Genomic DNA, 20,937 nt, shown 5'->3' with positions numbered 1-20,937 from the left:
GTATGTATATAAAGCACCCTACCCGTGTGGAGTGAAAGAGGATTAGAATCGTGCTAAAGTTAAGGCAACATATGGTCCATATTAAGCAAGAATACTGCTAGGGTGCAATTCCACTCTAAGAGCTCTCATAACACGTATATACGTGGCTCCTATCAAAATTAGCATCACATTTTAAACACACACGCATCACACCATTGTATTTGGATAATAATACACTTATTTAAATTGTACCGCTGGAGAAACTTCAAGCAGTTAAATGCAGCTCTGATAAAACAAAGAATGGGAAATGGGTCTGTAGCACAGTCTTCACTTACAATTTTCTTCTTCCAGGAGGTTTTCTGCTGTAATTTGTTGTTCAAAAGATCCAAAGCTTTCCGGCGAACAGAAGACAGTGGGTTCTCCAGCAGCCCTCTGATCACAGGGATGAAGGTTTCTGTGGGCAGCAAGGCATTGACCTACACAGCAGTTTTACATTTAACAAAAAAGGAAAATAAAAAATACAAAAGGGAAGATGACTCATTTAAGACAGACTTCCATTCGCTGCACACCTTCTAGGTGCGAGGCATTTTCACTCACTATCTAGTTGTTAGACTAACCTTTTAGGGAGGCATTACTAACCACATTTATCAAACAACAACAAAAGGATGCTCACACTAAGTGAACTGCTCAATGCCATGGAGCTAAGCAATTCAGCTAGACCTTAAACAGTGGTCTCAGCCAGCGATTTTACTGATGAACTAGAAACTCCACTGAATAGGTATCTTTTATTCCACTTGAATAAAGCGAACATTATACAGCGGGACATGAATCAATATTTAAAGCATCATATTTATTGAGGCACATGTTCTCATAATTGGTAGGGAAACAACTGTTTTCCAGATAAAATGATCTCCAGTCATCAAGAGATTCTTTTCCAAGAACAATCTGGGCTGCCTTCTGTTAAGCTATTGCTAAGTTTACTCTCAAAGTAAAACTTTCTGTTAAATAACTTTACGGTGACATAGAACAGCAGTAAAACACAGAAGACAGGGAGAAATAAACACCCACCTTGTCCAGCAGGTCGTAAGCTTTACTGAGGAGTGCTCGCCAAAACTTCCCAGTGAGCTTGTCTGCGTTTCTTTCCATGGACTGTGCTACAGCATTAATGTAGCCAAGAACCATTTCTAGCAACCTGAAACACAGGAGACTCATAAGAGAGTCTTGTGTACTATCCTTCCAGCTTTTTGATTAAAAGTTTGAAATTATTTCCAAATACGAATTTTAAAAAGTAACATACCTCTGTTCAAGGCCTGTCAACACCTGAGGACCGCCACTTTCAACTACCTAATTTTTAAAGAAGGCATCGTTAGAACAATATGACAGCCGATGATGAAAAATCATTTGAAGTGCAATGAAACATCAGAGACCGACCAACTCACTCCCCAGTGTTTTCTGACATTACAATTTAATCAGGTCCAGATCACCCCGTCATACTGTAATAACTCCATTTCCCTTAATTTAATTAGTCTTTTCACTTATTTTGATTACATTCTATAGATATTCAAACTATCTGTAAAGTACTACAAAGATTCAGAAAAATACAGCAAACGATGAACACCTATTAGTTTTCTAAAGTGCTTATCTTTTCGTTAGCCCATATCTAATTTTAAGATATTAAACTTAAGGACACAGCTGTAGTCCCCTCCGTATCGTTCCCTAATCCCAATCTCCTTCCACCCCAAGCCCCACAAACTTGAATCTGTGGCTGAATGTTATCAAACAGTACGTATCAGCCGGCAACATGCTTTCTTGATTATATTAGATTTTTGAGATCTATCTACGGTAACTTATGTTGTTCTAGTTCATTCGTTTTAACTGCACACAGTATTCCTCTCCATGTACCACGACTTATTTATTCATTCACCTCTCTTGGTAGATATTTAGTTTTATGGCCCTTTTTCTTCCCCCTTTAGTAACAGTGCTAAAAAAGAACCTTTCTCCTTGAGCATCTAGGCAAGTTTTCATAGAGAAAGGAAACTGCTAGATAGCAGGGGTGAGCATCTTCACTTTGAATGGACACTGCCCCGCACTTTCTGAAGTGGCTGTACCAACTCCTGCTACCCACCACTGTACAAAAATGACCGTGTCCCCCCAGCCTTGCCACTTCTTGTATTAACAACTTTAAACTTCCCGCCAGCTTGATAACATCATGGTGGTATCCTCTATAATCTGAATTTTCCTTCTTACTAGGGAGGTTGTTTTGTCACATTGGCCATCTGTGATTCCTCTTCAATGAATTCATATCCTTTGCCAGTTGTCCTAACAGAAACGGATACTTCTTGATTTATAAACAGCAATACCCTTCTTTTAGTCTGTGGCTTTCTTTTCATTGTTTATGGTGGCTTTTGGTTGAAGTTCTTAAGAAATTCTTTTCCACCCTCCAGGTACAACGATGTTTTCCCCTTGGTTTTCTTCTCAAAGTGCTAAGTAATTCTTTTCACACTGAAGTTTTTAATCCACCTAAAACTGTCTTTTGTTTATATGTAAGATCAGTCTTTCTTCCCCCCACTTGGAAAACAGACCATGCCAGCTCTAGTTCTTGGACCTTTTCTCGCCCCACTGCCATGTGGTGCTACCAGCCATGGAGCACGTTTCTTACATCGCATGGGTGTGTCCGCCTGATGTCCAGTCACACTGACCTGCCTGCGTGCTTGGGAAGCACCGCCGTCCTCGGCAAGCCTGCTGGACACAGAGCAATGTCTACGCTGATCACTCTCAGGTGAGCTTGCTGAGCTAATTACCAGTTCTACAAGTTCATCAAGTCTCTTTTTTTCTGATTCTTACACTTCATTTCTTTTGCTGAGTAGGAATAGTGACAGAGGGCACTTTTGTTCCAGACATTAACAGGCGCATGTGAATGTCTCATCATGAAGTGTGCTGTAAACCACAGGCTTCTGACGGATGTCTTTATCAGGCTGAGGAGTTCTGTCCATCTCACAGTGGTGAGGATTATTTTTCTGAAATCAAGAATAAGCGCTGGATTCACTACATTCTTTCTCTAAATATTTCAATGATCATAGGTTTCCCCCCGGATCTGTTCATGCATTATAACAGAAACAGAATACAGATATTTGAATGCTCAGCCATTCTTACGTTCCTGGTCATGGCCCTGGATCCTCCTTTCTGTTTCTTTATTTCTTCGTTTTGTTTCTGTATTTCCTTCTTTCTCTCTAATTTAAAGTTTAGCACACAAACAGAAAGGTGCACGAATCGTGTGTAGAGCTCACTATATCTGGGTGAAGGAACAGCAGGTTAGCAGCGCCTCAGAATCCTTCCGCTACTTGACCCTGCCCTTTCCTCCTTCCCAAAGATAGACACTGTTGTCACGTCTAAAACCACAGGTGTGCTTTGCCTGTTTCTGAACTTCATACGACCGGAATCACAGGATGCATTCCTGTGCGTCTGCCTTCTCTCCTTCGATGTTATGCTGTGTGTCACTGAGGTTCACCCACGTCCAGCTATGACGAGACGCTCTGTGCACTCCATGATGATGGACACTTGGGTTGTGGCCAGTTCTGGGCACCATGAACAATGCTACCACGAACATTCTTGTCGATGTCTTTTGGTGCACATGTTCACACACTTCTGCGGGTATATACCACTTGAGAACAGAACTGCTGAGCCACAGGGTTTACGTATATACAGTCTTAGTAGATCGTGCCCAACGGGTGTTCATGTTGAGGTGAAGAGCACTACCTGTTTCTATTACAGGCATGCCTCACGTTTTCATGAGAGACTTGCCGAGCTGTTTTTACTAGCCTAAAACACAGTTCCTTCAGAAAAAGCAAACACATTGAAAGAACATCGCACCTTTCTGATAAAATTATTGGAGGCCAGGAGCTGAGACATGAAGGACACTGACAAAAATTTAAAATGCCGCAGTTGCTTGCTAGTGTGAGCATCTATGTTAAAAGCCTGGAGCATTTCTTCTTGTGATTCGCTCTTGTAAGATACTGATACGGGAAGGGTTTCTGAAAAAGAGCAACAAAACAAGTGACCCCACTCATCTTCGACCTGATTCTTTGGTATACAGATACAGACATAATGAGCAGGGTAATTTGAATCTGAATTCAAATTTGAATCCCACATTCAAATGCATACAATTTTTAGAGAGAAATCTGTTACTCTGTTATACACATAATATACAACATGTATATTATTATACATATGCATGTGTATATATAATTTGTTATACCCAGTTTTTCCTCTTCTAAATCAGTGAAAGATAGGAGTATATTTACCAAGAAAGTACCCAAACAGCCCTGAGAATACAGTATGTAAGACAAAACCAACAAAACAAAAAATAAGGTAACTGAGACAAATAAATAGAAGACAAAGATACTGCAAAAGGAGTCTGAACTGGCTCCATGCCCCATTTCCAAAGCTGCAGAGACATTTACTTTGATGGCCCACAACAGACTAAAGGAGGGTCATCCCTTGCCTTCAACATTGAACTCTAAAAGCTGCAGATGTCTGTCCTAAAACTCTGTAGAATCCCACATTCAAATGTATCAAATATGAAAGGGGTTGGGGTGCCCTGGCTGGGGGTCCGTGGTGGGCCACTTAAAAACCACTGTCCTAGAGAGTGACTCAGAATGAAGGCTTCGTCCTCAGCACGTCACCACACACAGCTCACCGGCGCCTCCCAGCTCTGTCCCTCCCAAACCCGGCCAAGCAGGGCAGACAAGGTAAACGGCCGGTCACCCAGACAATAGTCCCTGCGGAGTCTTCAGACCCTTCTTTCTAATGTACCTCACTGTTCTGCTCCAAAGGGCAGAGAACTAAGAACAGTCAACACGTCAGCCCTTTCTTAAGCCAACCTCATTGGTGCTGTAATTAGCGGAATTTTCTTCAAGACCCCTACGTGATAAAATTTTCATATTTAGTTACCACTGCTGTGGTACCTGCTTTATTTTTCTTCTTATAAAGGTCTTCACGGGAACTCCCTGGTGGGCCAGTGGTTAGGACTCCGCACTTTCACTGCCGTGGCCCAGGTTCAATCCCTGGTTGGGGAACTAAGATCCCTCATGCCGCACGGCGAGGACAAAAAACAAAAAAAAAAGCTTCACATTTTAAGGGGAAACTAAGATACAGCTAATAAGATGCTGCTAACTTGCTGTCACTTTACCATCAATTCATCCCAGACACTTGGAACACTCCACAGCCCACACAGAGGCACAGAGGCACAGAGGTCTGAAAGTCAACGTGTGAGGAACAGCAAGCAGAAATCCCACTTACTGTTTTCCATAAACATTTGAGAAGGTAACAACCGTATACTCGAATAAAAATTACTAACTTTAAAAAATCCTTCTAAGGATGCACCATGGGTTCTGAAGACAAGCTGCATTACCTTCTGCCTCTCTCAAGCTTCCAGATTAAACAGTAATTAACATCGGACTTAACGCCCACCTTCTTTTTCCTCTGGCAGCTTCATTAAGTACTCAAGGATATTCATCAAGCTCTGGATCTGATGCTGCACAGTAAATTCACAACAGACTGAAATCCAAAATTCAGTGTCTGCCTCTAAAACAGCATCCTGTGTAGAGGAGAGAAACAGGTCGTAAACTGTACCTCTCCAATTTATGTTACTTAGTAAGTACAAATAAGGGAAACGTTTTAAAAGTACTTCTTCGCACAGAAAGCCACTCCACGCTGCTCCTTATGGTCACATGTATGACCAGAGGAATCAGGTACTGAGCTTCTTACAATAAAAAAGCCAATTTATGAGAATTATGAGGCATAATTCCAGGATAAACTGCATTATGATATCTGGCAGAAATGAACATATTACTTTACTTGGAGTAGGCTCTAGCTCTATTCCTGGATCCCACGTCTAAGAAGCCATTTAAAAACAGCCCTGGACGTGTAACTTCTGCCCGCATCTCTCTTCCAAACAGGGCTCTTCAAAACTGTCACCTGCATCTCGCTGACTTCAGTGACACCGACCCTCCTCCCCTGCCCCCTAAAAGGCTTCAACACCATGTTCAGGACACAGCTTAATTCCTGTACAGCTGTACTCTTTGGGGCTTAATTGAAATACACCCGCCCAGCGTGGCGCCAGCCTAGTTTCTCGGAAAAGGCAAGTCGCCCTCAGGGGAAGCCCTGCTGCTCCTGAGGGCACTCGGTGCCCCAGGCTCCGGCAGCAATGTCAGAGAATGCTAGAAGCACCTTTAAGAGCCCTTCTGGGCACACACCGTTAAGTAGTGCACACTAAGCACCACCAGCCCCACGTTTAAAGTGGAGAGTAACACAAAATCTGTGTGAAACACCCCCCGTTTTTCCTTGTCACCGCGCCCTACGCTCTGACCTTTTCTCCGAAGGCAGCCACCAGCACTGTTTTGGTGACATACTGTTCAAACAGCAGGAGGAGGAGAACCCAGAGGAATCTCTCTGCGCCCAGGGTGCCAACAAGCTGGACGAGGACAGGCAGGCGCCTGTGCTCGGGCACGTGGGGCAGCGCGTCCACAAACACGTTCATGATCTTGACCACGATGCCCTCCACGTTCCTCGTGACTTCTGCAGAGTCGCCACCATCAGACTGCAGGACAGCAAGCAGGGACACTGAGTAGAAGCAAATAACCCTCCGAGAGACAAGCTATAAGCAGACACGAAAAGGCCTTCAGATGTGCCCCCAAAAAGTTATCAAAGGAATTCTAATAATCAAAGACCAATCGGTAAGTATCCAAGGAGCATATACAGATTATGTCCTCGGCACTCTGTGGCCCTGAGGGGACTACAAAGTGCACGGCGTGAGCACTTCCCCAAAGGAGATGTATCATCTCCACCAGACACAATACACTTGTGAAAAGGTTAACAGGAGGCACTATATGGCAGATGCCAAAGACGGGCCCTGAGAGCAAGGCTGCTCTCGGGCCGTCCTGCAAAAACCAAGCAGGATTTGAGTTGTGCCTTGAGAAGAACGGTTTAATCTGAAAAGCAGAGTGTGGCAAGGCCATCAGCTCCCTGCTGCTTTCAGAATAAAGTTCAAAGCACCTGGTGTGGGTACTCAGACGATAACAGCCTAATGGATGAAAGGATGAAGGAACAGACACCTGCACGAATGGCTAGCCCGGTGCCCCTACTTCCACCCGCTTCGGCTCTCCACGTCCCTCACACACACTGCGCACACCACCCCCAGGCTGGGACTGCCTGCCCTTTCAGGGGGCAAATCCTATCTCCTCTTCAGACCCATTCAAAGTCCACTTCTTAATAAAGTCTGTGTGGTCATCCTGGCCCACGTGGACCTTCCCCTATCCTGAACTCTTCAGTGTTTATCAAATACCCCTGGCATATACCATATTAACGCATATCGTTATTTTCCTTTTTATATACGTCTCCTGTAGTGGCTAACTTGCTGGACAGAGAATACCAACCTTGTACCAAGATTAAAAGGAGGAGGTGCTGGATATGGTCATCGCTGAAATGGTCAATAGCATGAGGAAAGACAGTGACAACAGTGGGGGTAAACAGAAAACGCAAGCGGACAGCCATGCCCATTCATGTTCAAGGCTACTTTTTAGTTTCAAAGTCTTCACTCCTTGCCGAGACTAGTCCGGCAGAGACCAGGTCTCACTCATCTCTTTGCGTACTGAGCTCTCAAGGGAATGCTTGGTAAATGTTTGTTGAATTGTATGTTAACACATTTGCTCTAAAACTTCCTATTTCATCGACCTACACAGGGGTCTTATCAAACTGACGCAATGTCCTGAGATACACAGTAAATGTAAATGCACTTTGTCAGAGGAATGTTAAGGCACTTGTATAGTAATACTGGCAGTACAGCAGAACCAGCTCGGCATGTTTATAGGTATTTCTGGAAAAGACATTATTTCCAAGAGTACTCCTTAGCTTCACCACTTTAAAATTTAAGGGACATAAATAACTGAGCATTTCAGAAAGGCTTTTCATGTCACGTATTTACCACTACTTGAATTTCATGCTATGTAAAATCTTAAAAATCAGAAAAATAACACCCATGATGGTGGAAAGACAGCTTACCTGCATAAGTGCTGGAATTACCATTTTCACTGTCTTGTTAATAACTTGAAAACTGTAAGTATCATCTAGACGCATCACATTGGCTCCCATAAATGTAAAAATAGACATGATGTTGTGTAGAACTTTATCCTGAAAGAAAACACATTTTTCCATATTTTCCATTTTAAGCACATCAAGTATCAAGATTCATTAAAATCAGCAATAAAAAGAAAGAACTCAAATTAAAAATAGGCAAAGGATTCGCAAAGACATTTCTCCACAAATAAACAAACGGTCAATAAGCACATGAAAAGATGATCAATATCAATTATTAAGAAAATACAAAATCCAAATCAGAAGACACCACTTCATACCCACTAGGATGACTATATTAAGACAATAACAGCTGTGAGGGAGTGGGGACACAGAACCTCAGACACTACTTGGTGGGTACAAAATGGTACAGACGCTCTGGCAAACAGTCTGACAGTTTCTCAGAAAGCTAAGTTGGCATATGACCCAGCAATTCCACTCCTATTGAAAATACTGAAAACATATTCACATAAAATCTCCTATACGAGTGTTCACAGCAGCGTAACTGTTAACAGCCAAAAAGTGGAAACAACTTAAATGTCCGTAAACTAATGATAAACAAATATGGTATACACATACAATGGTATATTATCCAGCCATAAAAAGAATACTGATTCAAGCTTCAAAACGGATGAACCTTGGAAACGTTACATGAAGTGCAAAACAGACACAAAAATGGCCACGTATTATAAGATTCCATTACAGGAAACGTCTAGGATAGGGAAGGTAGATCAGGGTTGCTGGTGGTAAAGGAAACAGGCAGTGAATGCTAATGCATACGGGGTTTCTTTCTGGGGTTGATGAAAACGTTTAGGAAGTACATAATGGTGATGATTGTACAATTCTGTGAATAAAGTAAAACCACTGAATTGTACACTTTAAATGGGTGGCATTTAACTATATATTCATATGGCATACGAACTATATTTCAATGAAAACAAAAGAAAAATATCAATGACTCTTAATTTTTTCTGGAATATCTACCCCTTTGAGATCTACTGACTCTACACCAAGGGGGAAAAAAACCCCATACACATTAAATCTTATATATGATTTTAGTAGATTAAGAGACCCGCTAAAGGTCATGGAGAACCAACTCCAGGTTAAGTACATCTGACCTAAATCCCCTACATGAAAATATTTTCAATCTCTTCAAAATTTTTTAAATGACGTATTTCTATAAGGAACACAATTTCTTTAACTGACGTACTTTATAATCAAATTAATTTTAAGTCACTGGTTGAAAGCTGTGTGAGGATTACCTGAGGATTCACGGGATTTTTTCCAAATAACACTAATACCACCACTTATTGGATAGCTACATTGCACCTAGCACCATGCTAAGTGCTAACAATAAATTATCCAATCCCATTCTCACAACAATCCTACGAAGAAGGTTACTATTATTCTCCACTTCACAAAAAGGGGAACCAAAGCTTAGTAAGATCAACCAGCTTACTGTCTCAGCTATTAAAGAAGCAGGGCCAAGAGTCCCATCAGCGCTGTAAGATCCAGAATGTCCACTGAATTCAGAACAGTGCAGGCCTACGCATTTCCACGGAAAAAAATATCTGCTTAAGTCTTAAATCATTAACACTTACAGGAAATATTCCAGCAACAGTACCCAAAAGTAAAAGGGCATGGTGATGGGTCTGAGGCATCTCGGAAACGCGGATGCACTGAACTATCAATTCCACGTTGAACTTCTCCTCATCGAGAACATCTACAGGGCGAGAAATAAAAAATCTCTAAGTGGTAGGTACATTCATACTCAGAGTAGATAATCCTTCCCCCCTTTCCTTCCAACAAATCACACACCTTTTGGTATTTTGCCGCCATCTGGAGAGAGTTTTTGGCAGATGTTAAGCAAACAACTTAGAATTAACTGTTTGGTGTATTCCATACTTCCCTGCTCCGGTGGCAAAGGCTCTAAACACCTTCAGGATGCCCAGAAGAGAAATGATGGGAAATGAAAGAGTTGTACAATTTCAGTGCTGCATTAATGACCACTGTCCAGAACATATATTAAATAAACATTTAATTTAAAATAAAACATTAACATTAAACATTTAATGTTAATAAAATATTAACATTATTTAAACATCAAGTCTAGGGCTTCCCTGGTGGCGCAGTGGTTGAGAGTCCGCCTGCCGATGCAGGGGACACGGGTTCGTGCCCCGGTCCGGGAAGATCCCACGTGCCGTGGAGCGGCTGGGCCCGTGAGCCACGGCCGCTGAGCCTGCGCGTCCAGAGCCTGTGCTCTGCAACGGGAGAGGCCACAACAGTGAGAGGCCCGCAGACCGCAAAAAAAAACAAAAAAAAAATCAAGTCTAGAGCCTGCGCTCTAAAGCCCACAAGCCACAACTACTGAGCCCGTATGCTACAACTACTGAAGCTCACATGCCTAGAGCCCCTGCTAGACACATCTACAGAAAGCCTGCGAGCAGCAACAAAGACCAAACGCAGCCAAAAATAAATAAATAAACTTACTAAAAAAACCAAAAAACATCAAGTCTATAAACATGACGTAAGATTTCTAACTCTGATTCTTCTAGTGCAGGCAGGCGCTTATGTCACATTACCTCTCCGCTCTATCGCACCTTCCATCAACCTATTTTAAATCTCCTTAGAGGACAACCTTGGGAATTACTTTCTTTTTGGACGAGAGCACACATCCGCGATGCAACGCATACACTATAGCTATCTAATAACGCACACCTAAAAAATATAGCGGGTGTCACGCTATATCCTTAAATACAAGTAATGATGCCCCCGGGGACATGGTGTTGAAAGTGAGGAAGGAAAGTAGGCCAGAGAAAGCGCTCATTTATTACGTAATACAGGATGAAGGTTAGTTTCGGGCCCTGGCAACAGGTTCCTATAATCATTCTTTAAATCTTTCAACTATAGTATTCAACTTGCTCTATTTTACAGACTAGCTAAGCAAGAAGTGAATGTGAAAAGAGAATGTTAAATAAAATAAGATGGGCAAGAATTAGAATCTCATTCTCTCACAGATTAAAGGCAAGTGTCATTACCTTGACAGCAGGTTAAAAAGAGTCGGTATCAATATCTGAGGACTTTTGAGTTTCTTTTTGTGCTGCAGTAATTCTAGGATGAGGGTTGCTCTTTGCCAGTAAGAACCTCCAACTTCCTGAACAGATTCTAGATCTTGTGATTTTCTGGGAAACAGACAAGACAAAAAGTTAGAAGAGTAAACATTATCAATGCTAATAAGTAAAAATGACTGTATCCGATTATGCCCAATTGATGGGTATCAAAAAATCACAATGGTTCCAAAACATCCAAGGCCTGGGGGACAACAGTGTTCTCACTGCATTCATAGCTCTTACTTCTGCTGCATTTTCTGCCTCCTTGTTTGCTGAATTGTGCCTAAGGACTTAGTTTTATCTGGTGGCTCCAGTTCTATTCTGACTTGTTCAGCATTAACGGAAATCTGGAATATGAAGGAAGAATGGGTGATGACAGGATTCCATGGGTTAAAATTAGAGCAGTTTACGTTGATTCAAACAGATACAATGAACATGTTTCTGTCCACTTCGTCCCCCTACAACCCTACAGCCCAGTCCAATGCCCAAAGGCAAATATCACTGACAATTTCTTATGTATTGTTTGGGAAATTTTCCATATACCAACAGCTCTATAAAGATTAAACACAGACAGACAGACAAACAGACAGACAGACACACACACACACACACTCACAGAAGAGCATATTATGTACACCGCTCTGTGCCTTAATTTGTTCCACTTAACTCATCTTAGAAATCTAGGTAATTATGTTAAAATTCTGAAAACTGCAGAATCTGGATACTAAGACTTTACCACACTATTATCTATTTTTGTGAAAGTATTTTCCTAAAAAAGCACAACAAAACAAAACACTAAGTAACTAGGTGGTTATTCTGATCTACAGCTAGGTTTCAATATACATATAAACCAATGAGCAGATTCTCAATTCCATTCTATATGTCATTAAACAGCTATTTAAACCAAGCAGAATAATCCACGACCCAGCTGAACATGAAGCCACCATTCATTCCTGTTCTTGCATAAGAGGGAGATCCTCCCTAATATGAGTAAGATCCAAACTAACATACACCCTACGTGTTCAAAACTATAATTATTTCATACAATAAAAATAATGATGGGGCTTCCCTGGTGGCGCAGTGGTTGAGAGTCCGCCTGCCGATGCTGGGGACACGGGTTCGTGCCCCGGTCCGGAAGGATCCCACATGCCGCGGAGCGGCTGGGCCCGTGAGCCATGGCCGCTGAGCCTGCGCGTCCGGAGCCTGTGCTCCGCAACGGGAGAGGCCACAACAGTGACAGGCCCGCGTACCGCAAAAAATAATAATAAAAAAATAATGATGAAGACTTATAACATTGATTTTGCACTTTCTCTATGACTTCCTTTTCCATGATTCTGGTTAATGGGAACATCTGACTTCCTAAAAGCATTATAAAATGGAGGAAACTTAAACATGGTATTACTTGGAAGAGAGTAAACATCAATAAACAAATGGCAGGAAGTTTGCAACTTACCCCTTTAAAAACACTGCTAACAGTCTGAGCACAATGTGAGTTTTTACAGTTCACCAATAGATCAAACAATGTGCACAAAAGCTTCTGCTGAACCCTTTCATCTGAAATAGCTGCAAAAAATGGCTTCGTAATCTAGAGGCAGAAAAAAGGCAATTGAGATAAATGAACAAACTTCAATTCCAAACATGATCTTTCTATCATTCTCTTTTACAATGTGAAACTGGTCTCCATTTTGTCAGTTTAAATGACTCATGTACATCATTCAGTTTTGCAAAATGGGTCAAATATATCATATTCCTTTAAGATATGCCCAGTCTATTTTCTTGAAGTAAGACATTACAGATCTTTGAAACCCTGAACATGCTTTAGTTTCTGACAGAAATCACTGACCTTTTCGAGGGCTGTAATCTGAATGGTTGGCATTCCTGTGCAAAGTTCCTTTGTTGTGTGCACAGCTTTTACAAATATATCTAGACTCTTCGGGTCCTTATGTAAAAGGGAAGCTGAGTATTCATTGTATTTTCCCAGAATGAGATGCAGAGCCATGACCTCATCTTTCAGGACAACTGAGGGCTCCTTCTGGATCTTTTCTAACAGTTGCTCAATCACAGGCAACAGCTGAGAAAGTGCCATCTAAAGTTCGGAAAATGTATTAGTAAATAGTTACGTATATGGATACGAGTTTTTGCTAGCTGTACAAAGATATCCGAAGATATGCTGCAAGACTGGAAGCTTAGCCTGGAGGAAAAACCAATAAAATAATGACCTCTTAAGACACAGGGATAGCTATTAATCCAACTAAGGCACCCAGGTCCCCTCTGACAGTTCAGTCTGTAACAGTCAAAAGCTCCAAACCCTTTAGAGATGACAGGAAAAATAATCTGTGAGCATCCTAACACTTTCTGAAAATAGGAAATACACACTCAAGTTTTGGACTATAAAAATAAATTGTGCTTTTTCTACACTACATTTCCAATGCTGTGTAATTAATATTAATTCAAATTATGTATCTGAAGTCTTTAATAACTCAACCAGGAGTCAGCAAATTACGGCTTGCAGGCCAAGTCCAGAGGACCATCTGTTTTTGTCAATTTTGTTTACTGAAACACAGGCATGCTCATTTGTTTACATACTGTCTGAGGCTGCTTTCGCAATACAATGGCAGAGCTAAGTGGCTGCAACACATTCTGTATGGCCCACAGAGCCTAAAATATTTACTACTTGGTTTTTTACAGACCAAGACTGTCAATTCCTTGTTTATACCAGGGACGACACAGAGCTGATAAAGGCCATCTGTTTGCTTACAACAAGACAATATTATCAAATGGCTTTTACTCCATTTGATCCCTCTTTTAGTTCAAGTTGCAGTCAGTCCAAGAATGGTAAGGTCCATGGGCGTTTTTGGAACACAAGGATGAGAAGCAGTTTTTCTGTACCAGCACAAACCACCACACAAACATGTGACTCACAACCTCTTTCTTTTGAATCACAGGCTTCCTTGACAACATAATGAAAGCTTTGGATTCTCCCCACAGAAAAATGTACAGCCACATACATTTTAAAAATGAGTAAATGATTTTGGAATGTGCACAGACTTTTATGTTCAAATATATTATTTTGTGGAGGATTTTCACCTGAAGAACAAACAAAAACTGACAGTTTTTCAGCAGTGCATCGCCAGTGTTTTTCCCTGTGTAACTGTAAAATTCATTTAAAATCACATCAGTGATGAGACAGGGATAACACACAATTTTAAAATGGAAAGAAACTCACTAATATTTGCTTTTTGTATCCTGTATCTCTTTTCTCCACCTCAACTCTTCCCCCTCCCAAATTAATAAAATGTTCACATCTGAGTGTATATATGCAACTCTCACAAAGTCTTACACACATGTGAGCAGTTACAATAATCTTTAGTAACATCACATGGATTGGACAGCCCACTTAAACTGCACATACCTCACTGCTGACGTCCTGAAGTACTTTCATCAAATCTTTTGCAATGTAAGATGGGCAACTATATACACAATAAAGTAGGTTTTTCAAAGTTTCAGACAACTTCTGATGAGATTTCAGCTTCTTTTCTCTCTGTAGTTCCTCAAATAAAGTAGCCAAATCCTAGTATACAAAAAAAGAAAACCGGATTGGAAAAAAAAAAGTTACATGTACTACTTATGGAAGATTCTTTCCCAAATGATGCGACACTGCTCATGATTTTCAATACCCTTAATAGGAAAGGGTATCACTACCCATCAGGTAGCTTACTATCAAAAGCTAAACACTGGCCTTTTAGCCAGTAAAAAGATAGCAGAAATGAAACATGGCATTGCTATCTTTTTAAAATGGGGGAAGAAAGATGTGCAGACACTGACGTATCAATTTCTAAATTCAATGACTTAGTCAATAAAAATCCCTGCAGGGCTTCCCTGGTGGCGCAGTGGTTGAGAGTCCACCTGCCGATGCAGGGGACACGGGTTCGTGCCCCGGTCCGGAAAGATCCCACATGCCACGGAGCGGCTGGGCCCGTGAGCCATGGCCGCTGAGCCTGTGCGTCCGGAGCCTGTGCTCCGCAACGGGAGAGACCACAACAGTAAGAGGCCCGCGTACCGCAAAAAAAAAAAAAAAAAAAAAAAAAAAAAAAAATCCCTGCAAAGCAGAATGTCAAGAAAGGAGAAAAAGGTTCATGTGTCCACACGGGCATACACACTCTCAATCTTCTTTGCTACTGAGTTTACCTGAGCAACATAGGTGGCATCTGAGGTGATCTCCTCTGCTTTAGGAACCACATGATCTATGATCAGATGAAACTGGGATGCCACTCCGCTGAGGGCCTGGAGACAATGAATGGCAGCCCTACGTACTTCTTTTATGGGGCTTCCCAGATTAACGAGTAGAGATGTCACCACTAAAACCAAAGGGAAAAAAATTTAAGTAACGATTCAAAACATTGAAACAGTGTAAAACTTCAATAGTACCAAAGGGTGCATGATGCAAGTTTTCCTCTCAACTCCAGCTCCCTCTCTGAAGACCAGTCACTGTTTAATTGTTTTCTATTCTAGAGAAGTGTTAGACATTTTCTGTTATATTCTTTTGAAAACACACAAATGAGACCACAGCATACATACCCTGTTCTGCAGCAACTGCTATCACATCTCAATGTATACTGGAAAGGTTTTCCATATAAGTACATACATATCTACGTTAAATATCCATTTAAAACCGTATACAAATGCTCCATTGTATTTTACTTTACTGGTTACTGGATTTTACCTTACTGGTAAAAGTTTAGATTGTTTCTAGTCTTTTGGCATTAAAACTGCTGCAACAAACACCCTGTACATACATCCTTGAAGAAGAGTGCAGAGGAAATAACCCATCTGTGCATGACACTTTGCAGATATTTTGTCCTGAATAGATGATTGTTTTCACTTTCTTTTTGATGTGGAAATTTTATAGCTTTATGGAAGAATTTTTCTTCTAGTTTTACATGCTGCTTTGAAAGGTGCTCCCCACTCTAAAAGAGTTTTAAAAGTATCTACCTCTAGTATTCCATATTTTCTTCTAACACTAAAACTAAGTGTTTTTTAATGTGAAATCTTTAGTTCAGGTGAAATTTTTGTCTAAAGAATAAGGTTGGAGTCAAGCTTCTTTAATGTTTGCAAATGGCTAGCAGATGTCCTATGTAACAGTCAACCTAAGAACCCCACAGATCTGGGATATCAGCTTTGTCATTCATACATCTCATTAGTATCTGAAACGTATCTATTTTTGCCAACTATACTTCTAGAACCATGTTCAGTAAAAATGATGCACTTAACAGGAATGCTTTTGTTTCGCCAATTACGTGGCAAAAATACTAGCTTTTGATTTGAGAAGTATTTTCATCATGTTACTCCTACTCTGCTGTCACTTAATTAGGAGTAATTACTGATTTCTATCTCATGCCTTTTCAGATCTTTGGACATGATTGTATGGGTTTTCTCTAGCCAGTTATATAATAGAATACCTTGTTTTGAACCAACTTTGTATTTTGGAATGAACTCTGGGGAAATGTTTATTTTCTAAAATAATGTTGCTGGACCCAGCAAGTATTTTATTTAGAATTTTTGCATCATTATTAAACACAGCCATCGCCTTTTATCTGTAAGGATGTTGTGTTGGTTTTAGACAAAGAATCTGGAAGTTTTCCTTGGTTCTATGCCCTGCCCACTTCAATAACACTGAAATAACCGGCTTCAAGGACCTGGTAGAAATCAAGTGAATCAGGGTTTTTTGAAGAAAAGTCTCCAGGATAAAGAGACATCTAAATTCCTTTTATGGTAATTAGTTATTTAAGCTTTATTCCATACTATTTACTGGGGCAAATTTTGGTGATTTTTATCTTGCTGGAAATGATCCATTCTACATACACTACTTCTGGAATGCTAAGGAAGAGTGTGATAAGCTTTCATACTCTTCCAAGAAGGTCATATGAAAGCTGGAAATCCTTCCTGGTCTCCATGACATTAATTTATAAAGTAAAGCCAAAAATGAACAGCTGAGAAGTTGAATTCATACAAAGGGCAGCATCAGGCCAAGATATCTGTTTGCTAAAATTCCCAGTAGAGTGGGGCAGAGCTTTCAGAAAAAGCCAAATTCAAAAACAAAGTACTAACTACTACGGTTACTATGTTCAAGTAAGTAACTGGAACCCAAGGTGGGTTAAACTACATTATTTAAGCAAGCAGCTGTTAAGTATGTCCTTCCACTTCAAAGTCTATGTGACTTCATTCTCCCAACTAATTGTTTTCAGATTTGCAATAGCATATTTTACATAAAAGCTGAAAAAAATACTTGAGTTTTGCTTTTAAACATGTAGATAAACTTACTATATTGATAAGGCATAACAAACCAACAGCAGCCTCCAGCTTACAAACGTTAAACTCTTGTTCATTTAGCAAAGACTTGCTCTATGCAAGCCTGAGCTGGAATACATATTTGCAAAGAAAGTGAAAAAACTGGTTAGATTCCCAAGCCACTGACAAAAAGTTAACTCATACAATTATATTAATATTGCAAACCCTTTTTCTTTTGCACAGCATAATATTTTCTTGTAAATATATGAAAACAAATACCAGCCAACACTTCCTAGACTCCTAAGGGAAAAGGTATGGCTAGAAGCTCACTGTGGATTCACAGTGGAGTGCTCTGAGGACAGGTGCAATGAGGAAGCAGCCCTCTGCTTGAGGCCCTGGGGGACTCCAGTGGTCCTTGAGCTTCCATGAAGAACAGAGTGCATCTCTCCTGTTTTCAGTGGAGTAACTGTGACATATCTAGGCAGCATAAATGCAAAAGTACTTCAGGAAGTGGGGAGGTGACAGAAGGCAAGACAGCAGGGGTAGAAAAGGAGCCCATCTTGCAGCAATACCAGAGGAAAAGTTAGGTCCTTTGGTCATGCTATGTACAAAGAGGCATATATTCCTCAGAAGCCACTGCCTTTGATGCCAAAGGATAGCACATTTCACACCTAATTAGAAAATCTAACTACTTATGACTTCGTTTTTTTGAAAACTCATAAGTTTAACAGTAGATAACTATTTTAATAAACTATGGTATCTCCACACAAAATATTCTGCAGACATTTAAAAAATATATATAATTCTATATTTATTAATATAGAAAGATGCTTACAATGTATTCATTCAAAAAGTTTAAAAAATGCCCAGGACGTATACCCTGAGAAAACCATAATTCAAAAAGAGTCATGTACCACAATGTTCACTGCAGCACTATTTACAATAGCCAGGACATGGAAGCAACCTAAGTGTCCATCAACAGATGAATGGATAAAGAAGATATGGCACATATATATAATGGAATATTACTCAGCCATAAAAGGGAATGAAATTGAGTTATTTGTAGTGAGGTGGATGGACCTAGAGTCTGTCATACAGAGTGAAGTAAGTCAGAAAGAGAAAAACAAATACCGTATGCTAACACATATATATGGAATCTAAAAAACAAAAAGAAAAGGTTCTGATGAACCTAAGGGCAGGACAGGAATAAAGACACAGACGTAGAGAATGGACTTGAGGACACAGGGAGGGGGAAGGGCAAGCTGGGACGAAGCGAGAGAGTAGCCTGGACATACATACACTACCAAATGTAAAATAGATAGCTAGTGGGAAGCAGCCACACAGCACAGGGAGATCAGCTCGGTGCTTTGCGACCGCCTAGAGGGGTGGGATAGGGAGAGTGGGAGAGAGACGCAAGAGGGAGTGGATATGGGGATATATGTATACATATAGCTGATTCACTTTGTTATACAGCAGAAACTAACACAACACTGTAAAGCAATTATAGTCCAATAAAGATGTTAAAAAAAAGTGTCCAGGAAATTCACATCCGAAAAACCTGAATAAACCTTCTTAAAAGTAAATCTACCTTAAAAAGGGACTGCAATATTTCAGTAAGTAGTGGAGAAAAAATTACATTCGTGGGATTTTATTGTGTAAGTAAAACTTAAAATTGTATATCTATCTCACATATAACAAAATTTTGGTTACAACTGTAATTATGTGCTCTTTCAAGGAGCTAATAAAAGATAAATATTGAGAAATTGTTCTGGGGAAAATGTATGATCATTCACTTTGCTTTCATAGAAAATTTATAACAAGTGATTTGGGAATAAAAACCTTAATCAAGAGCATGTTCAAATTCTCCACAGGCCACTCTCATTCCTCTGATACTTAAATGATTCCATCATCCTCATCAACTTTCTCATCATCAATCACTATAGGGTCTAATTCTGACAGATCCTCTCATTTGTCAATAGCTTTGCAAGTCAATCCACTTCTCAACAGCATATTTATCAACTTTGTGAAATTCTGCATCTTTTGCAAAATTTACAATTTACTTTATAAAAACAGAAGTTTTATTTTTGGGTGTTTCATTAGTGAGCGTCCAACCTGAATATTACTTTATACCTGATGAAAGAGATAAATCCAGGAGGGTTGCTTGAATGGAGACCAATTTAATAATTAATCAGTTGAATGCTGAATTGTATTATGATGGTTTGGCTTCCCTAGACAGCCCAGTTACTATTCAAAAAATGAACGGATGGATATTAAAAACCCATAATTAACCACCTGCCATTTTTAGTATCTGTTTTGGTGAGATTTTGCCACTGACGTTTAGAACTTAAAAGCAATACTTAGAAGTAACCAAAAACAGTCTACAAATACACAAAAATACATACGCACACAAATACATACATACACAGACAGAAAGAGTATCCACCCACACTAATAAAAAAATAAAAAGAAATTCTCCAAACTACAACCTTCACACACCACACGTGGAGAAAGAATTACCATCTGGTCACGACAGAACGGAACGATGCTACTTGTAGTACCTGGAGAAGATGCGGATGCCAGCTGATGTTTACACTGAGCTTTCTGAGAAGAGAGCATTGCAAAGCCCACATAAAGAGCTTGAGTCTGCAGCACTGTTGTCACCCTGCAGTTAAGTGGATTTGAAAGGCTAGAACCATAGGTCCATAAAACAGAAAAGAACTTGAATAACTGGAAAACATCTTCTAGATGTACCTAAATTAAAAACAAAACACAGTGAAGTGTAATTTAATTTTTACTCACATAAGCTGGTTCCAGATCCTCTTTCCACTAGTGTACAATTACAGAAAACAATTTATTGCAACGTTTTGCTTTGTCTAGTCACTTAAAATTATTCTCTGCTTGGTACTTTAACCGACCGGGAAGGGTGTGAAAGAATTCAGACGACTCACTGTAATTTTGCACTTGAACACATTTAACAACAATGGAAAGGACGAGGTTGCCAGGCAGAAAACCAAGACAAAAGTGATGTCGGGATGCCTCACTAAGAAAGTACTGTGAGGGTGGAGTGAGCAGTGTCAACTGTGTCAAATGCTGTCGAGAGGGCAGGTAAGACAAGAGCAAAGAACTGCCCACTGGGCGTGGCAGCACGGAGGTCACGGTGCCGTGATGAAATCTCTTCACTGAGCGACTGCATATCCTAAATCACCTCTCTGAACTGCAGTTTCTCGTTGGTAATGACAGTAGTCAACCGAGCATATCTGGCCATTGTGATTACTGAACACCTGAGCAGGCCTAACGCATGAGGAGGCCGGCAGCAATGTCAGTCTCCGTCCAACCTACCGACAGGTGTCACGAATCAGCACTGCTTTACAGGGTCTGCATCCACCACCACACGCTCGCCACTGTCTACAAGTCTACTTTCATGTTCATT

The 20,937-nt window shown here is 40.5% G+C and overlaps 1 protein-coding gene across 2 annotated transcripts in view; it reads right to left on the bottom strand.

The window, feature by feature from the left end:
• HEATR1 (HEAT repeat containing 1) overlaps nt 1–20,937 on the bottom strand; it is a gene marked incomplete at its 3' end in the record, with an annotated part of 47,346 nt that overhangs the window by 7,604 nt on the left and 18,805 nt on the right. For both annotated transcript variants that reach the window (XM_082854594.1, XM_082854595.1), the window contains exons 20-35: nt 20,066–20,258; nt 15,408–15,577; nt 14,632–14,790; nt 13,063–13,305; nt 12,673–12,804; nt 11,463–11,566; nt 11,148–11,291; nt 9,928–10,046; nt 9,711–9,832; nt 8,038–8,166; nt 6,347–6,577; nt 5,449–5,575; nt 3,850–4,010; nt 1,277–1,323; nt 1,048–1,171; nt 315–455 (exon numbers count right to left, since the gene is read on the bottom strand). In XM_082854594.1, coding sequence (XP_082710720.1) covers nt 315–455; nt 1,048–1,171; nt 1,277–1,323; nt 3,850–4,010; nt 5,449–5,575; nt 6,347–6,577; nt 8,038–8,166; nt 9,711–9,832; nt 9,928–10,046; nt 11,148–11,291; nt 11,463–11,566; nt 12,673–12,804; nt 13,063–13,305; nt 14,632–14,790; nt 15,408–15,577; nt 20,066–20,258 — 2,346 coding nt within the window. The remainder of the gene's footprint in view (nt 1–314; nt 456–1,047; nt 1,172–1,276; nt 1,324–3,849; nt 4,011–5,448; nt 5,576–6,346; nt 6,578–8,037; nt 8,167–9,710; nt 9,833–9,927; nt 10,047–11,147; nt 11,292–11,462; nt 11,567–12,672; nt 12,805–13,062; nt 13,306–14,631; nt 14,791–15,407; nt 15,578–20,065; nt 20,259–20,937) is intronic.

This window comes from Leucopleurus acutus (assembly GCF_964270905.1).
Source record: "Leucopleurus acutus genome assembly, chromosome: 14".
Taxonomy (NCBI): domain Eukaryota; kingdom Metazoa; phylum Chordata; class Mammalia; order Artiodactyla; family Delphinidae; genus Leucopleurus; species Leucopleurus acutus.
Note: the sequence above shows the minus strand (reverse complement) of the source record. Positions and strands in the feature narration are given on the sequence as shown.